At 39.4% G+C, this 13,563-nt stretch overlaps 1 protein-coding gene across 1 annotated transcript; it reads right to left on the reverse strand.

The window, feature by feature from the left end:
• Window positions 1-2,648: 2,648 nt before the first annotated feature.
• snrpd3l (small nuclear ribonucleoprotein D3 polypeptide, like) lies at window positions 2,649-6,609 on the reverse strand. The gene is made up of 4 exons (XM_012814891.3): window positions 6,469-6,609; window positions 5,946-6,096; window positions 4,530-4,722; window positions 2,649-2,914 (listed from the first exon to the last, which is right to left on the reverse strand). Exons 2-4 carry the CDS (start codon window positions 6,069-6,071, stop codon window positions 2,850-2,852), a joined length of 384 nt encoding a protein of 127 aa, XP_012670345.1. The 5' UTR covers window positions 6,072-6,096; window positions 6,469-6,609; the 3' UTR covers window positions 2,649-2,849.
• Window positions 6,610-13,563: the final 6,954 nt, after the last annotated feature.

Here is a 13,563-nt window from a genome sequence, read left to right on the forward strand (position 1 = left end):
GAACTTTGAGAAAATGTAAAACATGCAATTGCATGTTAACCCCCTAGATGGTGCACTCGTCACTTTACACTTCTCAGGAGACGAGCATATGTGTTTTGTTGAAGGACTCGATATTATGTGATCCAGATTTTGATTCCTTTGATTTCACATAATTGGGTGAATAACATCACTTATAATCAGGTAACTCCCGAATCTGGTGCGCTGACTAATTCTTATGAGCTGGTATTAAAACATTGCACATCTTAACATTTTACAAATTGCATTTTCAAAATTGAGTGTCTACATTTTCCTATATGAAAAGGGACTCCTGAAGCAAAGACAGAGTGAGAGCATGCGCTGACCAGGGCTTAACACTCTCCTCTTGGCTTTGACTGGTTGTCTTTATTCGGGCGCAGTGGATTCTTGCAAATGGCATCAGGAGCACTAAGAGGAGCCAGAAAAAAAAAAGATTGTTCCCTGTCCCTCTGTCAACTTGGTATGTAATTAATGCCTTATACATCCACAGAAGATTAATATGCAATAGAAACAGCATTTAAGCTGCCACCGCAGACAGTACAACGGAGAGTGCTTTATCACATTGTCAATATCATATATTCATGTCAGATGCTGTGTTTGTTGTGTGCTTTTCATAGGTGGTGAAGGCTCTTACCCCCGTGGTGCTGGTGAGTAGAAACTTGTTCAGTGCAGAATGGGAAATTTCTCTTCACATGGATGGAGTTGACATTGCAGAGCCGGGTGACCTCTCAATGGGAGCTGGTGCTCTATTGGGGGTCTATTACATCTTTGGAGTTAGATATGCAGAGAATGTAATGAACACTTTAATTTTTATGCAGTGCATGGTTGGTATGAAGTTAAATTATTCCAATCATTAAAATGGTAAATGTTGCAAGCCAGAAATGAACTGAACTTAAATCAAATTAATTAAAATTATACCAATATTAATACACAGCCATGTTTTCATCTGCCTGTCTGTGATTGTTTTGAGGCGTTATATTGTACACATTTTTTATTGAATTGTTGGATTCATATATTTATAGACATTATATAATGTTTATTTCTGTGTAAAATGTTGTATTGTATTGTTTTCTATTTATTTTGCAAATTATAAATACATCTGCTGTTCATTATTACAACCATTACTTCAAAAAAGGTTCTTCACAAAGCTTCAAAAGGTTCCTGAAGTAACCTTAACAGGTTCTTCAAAGAAACTTTTCTTGGAGGTTCCTCAAACCACCTTGGTTCCTCCAGTTTCAAATTGAAGAACTTCCAAAAGCTCCTCAAGGATGTTGTTGTTGTAACAGTCCTGGAATCAGCCATACTCTTGAATTCAAATAAAGTTTTTTTTTTCTTCAATATGTTGTTCATCACTGTTATTGACCAGAATGTTAAAGGTACAAAAAAACACAGCGTCAGTTTCCTTTAACCTTAAAACATAAACTGCACTGGGTGAGGAACAAATTGAGAAAAAAAAACTCACTTGGGAGATGTAACTGACACCATACACACATTATGTTGTTTACAAAGTAAGTAATTTCATAACACCCTAGTAAGGTGTGTTTATTTCCTAAAAGTGGGCATGTGTATCCAACTGCTAATGCTAAACATTGTGTACAAAGTATGCTCATTATGTATGCCCTTATCTAGGACTGAGTTGAACACATATAACTTTTTATCTAAAAGGTTATGTTGAACTACTTCTACACTTATGTCCACCTTGACAGGTACTGAAAAAGACAAAAACAGACCTAGGATACCTAACCAATACCCTCCCTGTTAATGCTGAAAAGTTATACAATACAGTCTGTAGAGTACATGTGATGAACTTATAACATTGACCGTTTTTAAAGAAACATTGAACAGCCAGAACTTTGATTCTGGTAAGTTTGCTTGCAATTAAAAATGGCAGGTGACTAAACAATGGGTTTGTCTTTCTAAGTTACACAAACATAGCTCATTTTTTGGTTAAATATAGTGATGCTTAATCTGATTTTTAGAGCTTTTCTAATGTGGAAAGTCTATGCTTTTTTTTTTTTTTTTAAAGGTATAATTGAGTGCGTGTTTGAAACCAGCTAAATGTATAACCTTGTCGTGTCTTTAATACCATAGACTTAAAAAGCGCCAGTACACCTTGAACAGTATATCGAGAGATGTAAGGTCTGTATACTTTCCATTCTGGATGGAGATCAACCAGAAATACATCTGCAGTTTGAAAAACATCATACAAGCATACGACCAAGATAAAATGACTGAAATTGTGCAATATACCTACATAACGAAACTAACCTAACCAATTCTACCACCTATTTAAACTGCACTACATTTTCTTTCTCCATTTCCAGAGGAAATGCAGCACAACGCATTCAAGGATGCTGTTAAATTACTAAATCAAACTTAAACGCTTGCAGATTAACCCTTTTATAGTCTATATCCACTCCCAAAGAGTATTGGTGTATAGAAAAGCAAAGAATATAGGAGTTTAGCAATAATAGATGAGTCTAGATAAGAGTTAACCATATTCAGGCTTCATTCAGCATTTGGTTGGCAGAACCTTCATAAACAGTGTTCAATGACGTGAATGAAATGTTAGGTGATATGGTTTACCTGTTGTTAAGATGTGCTGATCTAAATAACTTCACTGACCACTTTACAGCTTTTATAGCTTCTTGTTGTTTAATACAAATAAAAACATTGACATGACCAAATAATCAAGAAGGCTAGGAAATCAGAACTGTAAAAACTCAATAGCCCAAAAAAGGACAAAATAGCATGACCTCTCATAAGGGACACACACAAAAAAAAAACCTCTTTATTTTCAACTTTACTGTTGAAAATAAAACTGTAATAACTAATCATCGCCTCTTTTGGAAGATGTTCCCTCTGCCACCTCCTCCTCTACCACGACCTCTTGCAGCCACTGCAAAGGAAGAAAAAAAAAATGGTATGAGATTATTATGTTATGGATATTAATAGACATGGATAGGCTAACCAATAACCGACTGTTAAACAAAGAATTTCTTCTGGCACATGTGCATGATCCTAAAATCCAGTCAAATTCATGTGAATGGTACTAAGGAGATTAACTATAATTCCAACAGTAGAAATATATTTTGTTACATTCCTGTCCTGTTTAACTAAGTTAAGGCATTCTATAGTGTAGTCCTGTCCAACTAAGTTATGGCATTCTATAGTCTATCCCTGTTCTGTTTAACTAAGTTATGGCATTGTATAGTTTCAGTCTGAGTGGTCCCTCGAATAATCCTCAGTGTGCGACTTCACCAACCACAGGATATCTGCAAAATGACTAGCCAGTAGGGCTGAACGATTTGAGAAAATAATCTAATTGCGATTTTTTACCAAAATATTGCGATTCGATATGCGATTTTTTTTTTATCCTCTTTTTTTCCCCAACAAAACGTAATGAATGATTTAAATATGACCAACACAATATTAGATACATTTAGTGTAAAATATTTTTTCCCACATTTTACATTTTTATTTAACTGCTCATTACAGAAACAAGAACAACAAATCGGTGGCTTTGCCACTGTGCATTTAAGTAATTTAAAAAAAAAGTAATTTTAAGTATAAACACTAGGCATGCACTTTTTAAACACTGTGTGCAAAATGTACCATCTTAAAAAAAAAAAAAAAAAAAAAAATTATTTAAATTTTTTTTTTTTTTTTTGTGACCACGTTTTTTAATCGCGAACGTTGCGGTTAGAAAATCGCGTTCTATCATATCGCGATTAAATCGCAAATGCAATTAATCGTTCAGCCCTACTAGCCAGCCACCAAAGCACTACAACATACTAGTACATGTTTGTTCTAGCCATATAAGGACTAAAGGCAATGGTCAATGGCATTAAGCTTGCCGTTTGATATGGCATCTATTAGAGTCAAATGTTAAAATAGTCTAATTTGGGAGGTGTGCAGATGCTAATTAGCCACTGTAGACTCTGGCAACAGCAGGTATCTAATGGGTTGAGGTGAAGATCATTTCTAAAATCAAGTTAGTTCCCAAAAATGGTGTTGTAGCAATAATTAAAAAAAAAAAAATCTCAGAGGGGTATTCAAAATCATAGATTTACCCCAGAAAACCAAAATGGTGAATGGAGTCCCTCACTCAGCAGTCACACCAGTGACAATCACATACTCATAATCCGTGGCTCGCGTAGCAAACACAGAGCCAAACATGACTACACAGGTTCAACAACTTTTTTGTTTTCACAGAAAAAAAGAAACAGGAAAATGAAACCAGAAACATTGTAGGCACTTGTGACTTGGTCTGTGATGCACCAAATCATTATTTTCAAATGCCTTTGTGACAAAGCACTGCAGATTAGTGTACGTCTTTAGCTGCAACTGTGCACTGATAAAGTACCACCCATCAACAGGATACATAAAGCACAAAACACTCAAACCCGCCCTTGTATTCTACTACCTTTACAAACACCACTTCCTTGCTGTGGCAATCACCAGATGTACAAGCTGACCTGTGCAAAGAATGTCATGCAAAGAGATTTCCCCACCTTGTGCTTTGAGGATGGCAGCTTTCCCTCTGCCAGCTCCAGCGGCCTGGTTCTTGTTCTTCATACTTTTCAACATGGGCGCGTTCTTCAACATGTCCGGCAGAATGAGGAAGCGGATTTTGCTGCCCCGAATGTAGACCTGTTCCAGCTGAGACACCCTGCCATCTCGGTGCGTCACCGTGAGATTGGCCATCTAGTGGATAAAGACATGCATATATAACTTCAAACTGATTCCATTTATGTAATGCATTACACAACTGACTACTAGATCAACCCTGCATTTAATAATAGCATTTTAAATGTACTTGTCAGCATAGATTTATGAAATTGCAAAGCACTGCTTAAATATTTGCAAGGACAGAAAGACCCAGTCTCAACCCTACCGTCAAAAGTATAAACAAACTATAATTAAAGGTACAGTGGGTAGGATTTATAGGGATCTATTTGTAGACACAAATTAAATCTCTGGATCGGTTTTTGTTTGTTTACTATGAACCCGGACAAACCATAACACTGGCTCTAGAGAGCCTTTCACATTTGTCTGGGAAGGGAGGGCTGATGGAGGTATTCAGCTAGTAGACTACTGAGCCATGAAAATGCAGACACAAATGTCAAATACAACAGCTCTTTAGGCTACTTGTAAGCGCAGTGCAAAGAGGATGGGAAAATAAGTTAGAGTACAGCGAGTAGGAAACATTTATCTTTTAAGTTTTTGGGTATCGTTTAGGTTAAAATTCTATGTGGATGTTTCAAACAGTTCCGAGTGGAATGAAGTCTCAGCAGTGGGTCAAAATGAACCTCGTGAAGCCAATCTTCGCTATGGCAACGTGAGACTAATGGTACATTCATGAGCAAGTGGGTTCACTTTGGTCAGCTGGTTGAGTCTGTCAAGTTAATAGTTTAATTATAATAACATGAATGTCTGTTATTAAAAAAAGTTAACCACACCCTCTACCAACTCCACCATTCCCACTCCTCCAAAAACACATCTAATACAATCAAACTAAATATCCTTCTTGTAAGAACATAAATCAGGATGACGACTTCTGGTGAGAATTATTTGGCAAAACTGGTATTTAGCTGGTTGCATTCTGCAGCCTCGCTGTTAAATGCCACTAAATCCTACACAATGGACCATTACGTGTAATCAATCTAAATCCAACGTTACATAATTCACTACCATGGGGTGCTTAGATTGTGACGGCAGTCTTTCGGTTTTAAAGGGAGCATTTCCCCGTTGTTTTAGTTTACTCATTAGCGATGGCAATAAGGAAGTTTTCCACCAGTCAACTTGATACTTGTGGTGAACATCTTTACGTGCGGTCTAATACAATGGAAGTAGGCTACACACCTCCGTAACACAACAATGAAAATTCATCTGAAACATCTCGGCTTTAAATTAGGAAGACGAGTTACCTGGCAGTTCATGTTGTCCTCCGCTTCTACTAACTTTCCTCTGTACACTTCTCCGCTGTTGGTTTCGCATGTGACAATGTGTCCTTCTGCTTCATGCAGAACTTTTATGGGTACGCCGATAGACATTTTGCGTAGAGTAACTTCTGCAAGTCTGTATGGAGAGAGAATACGGGTCAAAGTACTGCGTACATCATAATAGCGGACATATCGTGAGCTAACATTAGCTAAAAACTCAAACCTACGCATTCACCGGATGCTTATATACTACCGCTTAGCCTTCATCGCAATTGCCCAATACGGTGTTACAAATGTACACAGACATGCACAAGTGGAAACATTTAACGTTACTCTTGTACAGTAGGCTTTCAGCAAATTTACCAAACACGCTGGCCAGCCACCATTAGTAAGACAATGTGGGCAAGCTAACAGGCTAGCTATAATGTCCCAAGTTAGATTATGATTAAAGACAACTGATTTATGCTTACGCAATTCAGTAATTGTTAAACCACGTCGTTACACTTACCTTTCAATTCACGTCTTAAGACTTTCGTCTCGTCTCGTTACTGGGCTGATAATTGTTCGAAAACTCGTCTACTGCTAAAAATTCTCCGATTGTTCCCGCTTGCTACCCACAATGCACTACTGCTCCTTCTTATTTGCTGTTGTTTAATTTTGTGTTGTTACGCCGCATACCTGTTGGGAATAGCACCCCCTTGTGGAGTGGAATGAGATTAGGCTACACAGTACTCCGAAACAAACACTACTCATTATTTTGGTCAGCGGTTAAAGCAACACTATGCAATAAAACGACGTATGGTTTTATAGGCAACTCATTTTGGTATCGTCCTCAAATTCATTTTGATAGCATATGGTCATGTGAAGGACAGATAAACACCTGTGTCTTTCCCACTAGCACTCCAGGATATGCACTATGTAGTTCTGTGTTCCGGGCTGGAACACCCGGCAAAAATGGAAGAAAAGCTTACACAGCATGACATTACCAGCTATACTGCCAAAATACACCAGTTAGTGTGTCGGCAAGCTTCTATTATTGCCAACTGGGCTGTTGGTGGTGTTTGCAAAGTTTTAGGTAGTTAGCTTGCTAGTTTTGGAACAGAACTATTAATTGCTGCTTTAAATTAAATGTTTGCTACATGCGATGTCTATTGTACGGAAGCCTGTCACTTGAAAAAAATGACGTCACTAAGTATGTCATAATATTGATTTACTATTTCTCAAAACGACTTACTATCAAAAAAATAAATAATGACTTACTATCTGAAAATAATGACTTTGTATCTCATAATTATGACTTTGTATCTCATCATGGGCGGTTTGTCCTCAAGGACCAAATTGAAGAGCGTGGACCAAATTGAAATGATACTCAAAATGCACATACAAAGACGAACTGTCTGTTCTTAAAGTGCCTACATTGTTGATGTAAATGTAATGGATGCAGTTATGTTACTTTCACCATTGTAGCCATATGCAATTTCCATATAGCTAACAGACCAACTCTGTCCTTTTATGATCATGCACAGACCTCACCTTGCAGCACAGAAACGAACAAAGGATCTTCGAAGCCATAATCTGTGGAAACCACCTCAACACCTGAGGCCTCCCCCGAGCCATCCACCTCAACACCTGAGGCCTCGCCCAAGCCATCCACCACATGACCCGAGGCCTCCCCCGAGCCATCCACCTCAATTGGCCAGACTGTAGATGACATGGTGAGGGTGCCTCAAGAGAAGAGGCCTGATGTCATGTTCAAGGTCTACAACATGCTGTACGAACACCGCCAACAGGACTGAACGTCATATACCAAGAGACTATGCTGCTTTTTTGCACTTTGTAAATAGTTCAGTAGTATTATTTGAATAGTTTGTACTCACTTTTGTTCTTTTGCATATTTATTTTGCACACAAAGAAAACACCAAATAGGTTTTGAAACAGTTGGGATTTTTTATTTACAATTCTATTTACATGGCTTCAAGTCAGCATATCAGGTAAGATTATCAGGTCATCTGGGGTCAAGTGTGCCACGTGACACTATGTCGTTCTGCCATGGTACCGCTCCCTCTGGCGTCAGAAATAATTGCATCAATTCATTTCACACCTACAGCAGCTCTGGTGGACGGCTCCTGGACATCTGTGATGGATTTACAGGTCCTAGATTCGAGTCGCCAGCCACCACTCTGCACCACTCACCAGGCTGTACCGATCCAGCTGAGTCTTCGTCAGAATAACTGGGTGGTATGTAGCAGCTCTCGGGTGTGTTCGTCTCATTTGTGTATGCCAGGTAGTTATGGAGAACGCAAGCCTTGACGACATCCACAGGCTTGTCTGGCAGGAACTCAAATGTCCTCTCCACCGTGCCGCCATGATGCCAAATGTATTTTCAATGACTTCTGGCTCTGGAGAGTCGGCAATTGAAAATCTGCTTCTTGCTCAGATTTGCCCCTGATAAAACAAAAAACAAAACATGCAGAGTGTTACTGAATAGAATATGGTTGCACTACAATCACAGATAAGAAGTTTACCACCAATACTTGCGTTACTATTACGATCTCATATTATTAAGATCCATCTCATAGGCTACAGCAGCAGAAGACACCTTCCTGGGAGACAGTCAGTGCATTTCCATGATGGTATCAATACATGGTGCATACATTGTCTCATCCTCAAATAAAGAACATTGTGATGGACCGAGCCTCGGGTTGCTGTCAACAATGTGGGTTTGGCCCCAAAAGCTCAGGCAGAGTGAGGGTTAAAAAAATATGTATTTTCATATGCTCCCAAATATCCTGGAGAACTGCTAAGCCTCTCAATTAACAGAGGACAAACAGCAACAGTCTCCAGGAATATCACCTGCTAAGCCTCTAAACATAGTAGAAGACAACATGCAGCAGTACACATCTATTAAAAATACCCTCTATGCCTCAACTTAAAAGAGAACACTCAGCAGTCAAAAGAGGGTCAACATAGATACACATACCTGACCAGACTAGACAGAACAATGAACATATATACATGGCGGGCAGCACCATTTCTACGCAGAGGGGTAGACACAAAAACTAAACCATACAACAATGACAAAACAGACCCTGAGACATAAACATAGTATTTCCTTCCTATCATCAAACAAAGAAATAACTATGTAATAAATAAATAATGTCTCAAAGGCTTGTAAAAATCACCTTATCCAAGTGGTTTGGCCAAGACCATTTTTAGTGTCCCCTCTGCCAGTCTAGGCAATTAGCAGTTCAATGAGGTAGGAACAAAAATAAATGTTCTGGGTTTCCACCTGCGCTTCTTCCTGTCGGACCGACCATCTAGCAGATGGCACAAACTCCCCAATCAGTTGGTAGATGTTTTCTCCATTTCATTCAACTCTGTTGGTGCACCAACTTCATTTAAATAAATGGTTTCAACTTCGTGGACATTTGTGTAATCAATTGTTTGTGTGTGCAAACCATGTCTGTTTGGGTGCGCTAGTGGTTGCAAACATGGGGCAGGAGTGTGATCATGTGCAGTCGCACCACGACCGTCACACACCCATATAAGTATTGTTGATATATAAGAAACTATTTCATAATTATGACTTAGTATCTCATAATTAAGACTTGGTATCTCATAATAATGAGTTAGTATGTCATCATTTTGAGAAAATGTTCTCATTGTTAGTAATAATAATGAGATAGTAAGTCATAATTGTGAGATGCAATTTTTTTAAGGTGTGAAAACGAGCTTCCATACCACTGAAGAATATTGGTGTTTTTTTATATACTTTTGTAAGTAGTTGCAACTCATGTGAATCCTTCCCCCACAAGAATGTATCACATTTACACCACATTCATTAACAACCAAATAGTCAGACAGACCCTTCCTGTCCGCAGACCTTCACACCTTTCATATCTAGGTAGACCCCATACTCCCACCATTACTGCTGTATATGTAAGTCATGGGCTATCAATGAGACAAAGTCATCCAAAAATGCAACCATAACAAACATCTTTATCCAAAGAGCGTTTTTCATTGCCCAGGAATTGAAACTCAGGTCAGCTACTTGTTATTCAACAACACTAACCATTGTACCACTGATCACACATGGTAAATTTGCCACACTCAAAAGTGGTATCTACAGTATTGTGACCCACTGACCAGACTGGACGTTGTTCGGCCCCCCGGTAATTTGAGTTTGAGACCCCTGTACTAGATAGTGGTAGTGGGTACATATCCTACAGTGGAGATAGTAGGAGTGGTAGGAAAGAAACAAAATGAGTGGACAAAGCTAGGTTGCCTGTAATTATAGGTTGTGATGGTGAACTACAATGTTATCACAGCATCAGCATTCGCAGGCAAAGGTCCTCCTATATGGGAGAGAACACAGACAGGTCAGTAAACTTGTCATGCACAAGATGCCTAGGCCTTTTTAAGAAGTTGTCTATTGGGATTTAAACATGGTTCTCTTTTGATTGTTTTGAACTTTAACATGTTACAGGTGCATTGTATGTTTGACAGGTTGTATGCCTCTTGTGTATTTTTGTGTAACCTCCTGATCATCTTTTATATGTTTGTTGTTGTTACATTGGTATCATACATCAATAAAAAAAAAATATATCACTATGTCTGCCCTTATCTTCCAGTAGGGGGCGGTGTGCAGTTCTATTTGGAACATGGATGTAGTTCAATCATGGCAGGACAGACCATTGAGATGGGATGCACTATTATATTTTTGAGGGACATGTTTGTCTCGCTGCAAGTTCTTAATTCTAGAAGAATTATCTTATATGAAATATAAATAAAATCAATTAAGTAGGATATGCTTGTTACGACAACTCATGCTACAAAATTGTCTTTGCTTAGATCATGAAAAACAAATGATGTATACCAAATTATTAGGAAAATACTGAAAGTCATGATGTGTGTGTGTGTGTGTGTGTGTGTGTGTGTGTGTGTGTGTGTGTGTGTGTGTGTGTGTGTGTGTGACTGTGTTTGTGTGTGTTTGTGTGTGCGTGAGAGAGAGAGAGACTGGAGCATAGTGTCTATGTGAAGAAAAGCTTGTAGTATCTGAGGTCGTGCTGGGAATGCCATACTTTTATCACTGTGGCCAAGTGAGAATTGGACAGTGACCAATATTTTTAATGTGGCTGATCCAGAGAGGAAATCAAAAGAGACAAGAGTCCTGCTATTCTCACGCACGTTCCTTTCGGCCAGGCCGTTACCAAAGAAGACACAAAAGTGCCGAACGGAAATGGAAACGGAGTATAAATATGGCCTTTGGTTTGATGGACTTATCACTAATAACCTAATAGAAAGGTCAAATGGAATGATTTACGAGCAATTATTTGACTCTTGAAACTCTTTTTTTCTATGAGACCTGTTTCATGTAGGCAGATTTCTCAAGGCAATGAAACTCACCTGACAAGCTCGCTTGTCACAACATAGTGAGAATATTGATCTAACAGTAAAACAAATAGACACAGCCCATGGAGGTGTTTCTCTTGAGCTCTGTCTCGCAGTCTTGGTAAATAGGCACACAAGTCTTTTAAATTGGCTAATATACAAAAAATGTTTGATCTTACAAAATCCTACCTTTCTTGTGTGCCATAATGTTCTAATCAGCAAAACAATAAAAAAAACAATGACATTCTTGTGATTGTGCAATCACCTGCTCTGCAGAATATCATGCCTGCTGAATCCCCACTTAATAATGCTGACCCAACACATGGCTCTAATTGAGGGTGTACACGTGGGAAGCTCATCCTACTCTGAAAGTTTCAAGCAGTTTAGGGAACAGTGCATGCAAGCATCGATGTGGATCTACATCAACCAGCAAGGAATTGTGGTTCAAATACGCCTTTCTTTATCCATCTCAGTCAATTCCAGGAAAAGAATTGCCCTTGGAGAGAATACAAAGTTTTTCATATAGTATTACTTCATTTTTCATTTGTAGTCAAAAGACCCAGGGGTATGTTTGTTCCACAGAAATGAAACAGAACTCTGGCTTCACCGGGAGACATGAAGACATTAATGTGTCTCTGGGGGGCAATATGGGGGAACATGTAAGGGCTGACATTTGCAAAGAGGAGGGCAGCAGAAAGTCTGATATCCTCTTAGTCTCATTGGCTCCCAAAACCTTCATCATCATCTAGTAAAGACGTCACATCCATGTAGAAAGCATCACACCAAATACCACATTTCCCATAAAAACCTCCGCGTTATCCGCAGAAAGATAACATTGTATCATGTAAGTGTGTCAAGACTTTCCCACACACAGGAAATCTGGTTGAGGTTGGAGGTCCAGACGAGAAATTACCTCACAGAATTAAACTTCTGCAATTCCCATGCTTGCAACCATGACCTTGAGATGACCTTGCAGTGATGGTGGGCTAAGCGTGTATCTGGACGCAGGCCTGCTAAGCTTCAGAAGGTCTGGCCTTTAGTGAAGCCTGCCAGAGGAGTGCTGGGTCACAGGCCCTGCCCGTCTGATTACACAGACAAATCTTCAGATCACAGACATAGACCAGCCGAGTTAACTGCTGATTGTGCTCTAACTCAGCCTGGTGTGTCACAAAGGCAAAACTCATTTTACCGCCGAAAAACGACCCTGTCAAGGACTGGGGATCTATGTCAGCGCTGGGCTATCTGTTACCTCAACACATAGCTGAGTTTCCACACAATCACAGGCCGCGAGGTGACGGCACAATGAGACAAACTGCATTGTTCTCTTTTTCACAGCCATTGTTTCTTTTTGGGAGACAATAAAGAGAGCTTGTTCATTTCACCTTCTCAGATGTAGTGGCAGTCGCTATTGGAGATGTGCTTGTATTCACTGACCATTCTGACCAAAATTCACAGAGTCACCAGTTTGAATGTGACACGTGAGGTCCTATCACTGACGGAACAAGTAAACAGAAGTGAAGTTCAGGGAAGTTCATCACCGGTTGCCGCACCTCAGGCTGTTCGAGAGGGGTAACAGTGACACATTTTCGGGGAAGGGCACCAATACCTCTTTGTTCTTAATCAATAGTGTCATCATGTGAACTGCTTCCTTGTCAAACTTGGCACCCAGAAAAGCTGTCACACCACACAAACACACTTTACACTGGCACACACACACACACACACACACACACACACACACACACACACACACACACACACACACACACACACACACACCAAAGAGTATAACCAAACATTGACCTCTGGCTATCGTGGATAATCAGTGGCCAACTCAAACACAGACCCACAAAGCTAATGTCATTTCAGGAAGTGGTTTGGGGGAGATCATGGTCCTGATCTGTTTGTGCAGTGAGACGAACTGGCATTGTTCACACAACAAACCTTTAACAGGAAATACAGACACAGAAGAAACATTTTCAAAAGGAAGAAAAAAACACAATGTGCAGTTAAATCATTAAACATAAGAGCTATAATTAGTGAGCGATATTATTCTGTAGTGTTGTATGAGGGGTTTGTTCACTTCACTGCTCATGTGTACCCAGCGAATGCAGATTGGTGAGCTGAGTATGCCTGACAGCTGGGGACTATGTAAACATTTCTTTAAATCCACACCCTCAAAAAACCTAAAACTATCCTTTAGAAATCAGAT

The sequence above is a fragment of the Clupea harengus genome, chromosome 12 (assembly GCF_900700415.2).
Source record: "Clupea harengus chromosome 12, Ch_v2.0.2, whole genome shotgun sequence".
Classification (NCBI taxonomy): domain Eukaryota; kingdom Metazoa; phylum Chordata; class Actinopteri; order Clupeiformes; family Clupeidae; genus Clupea; species Clupea harengus.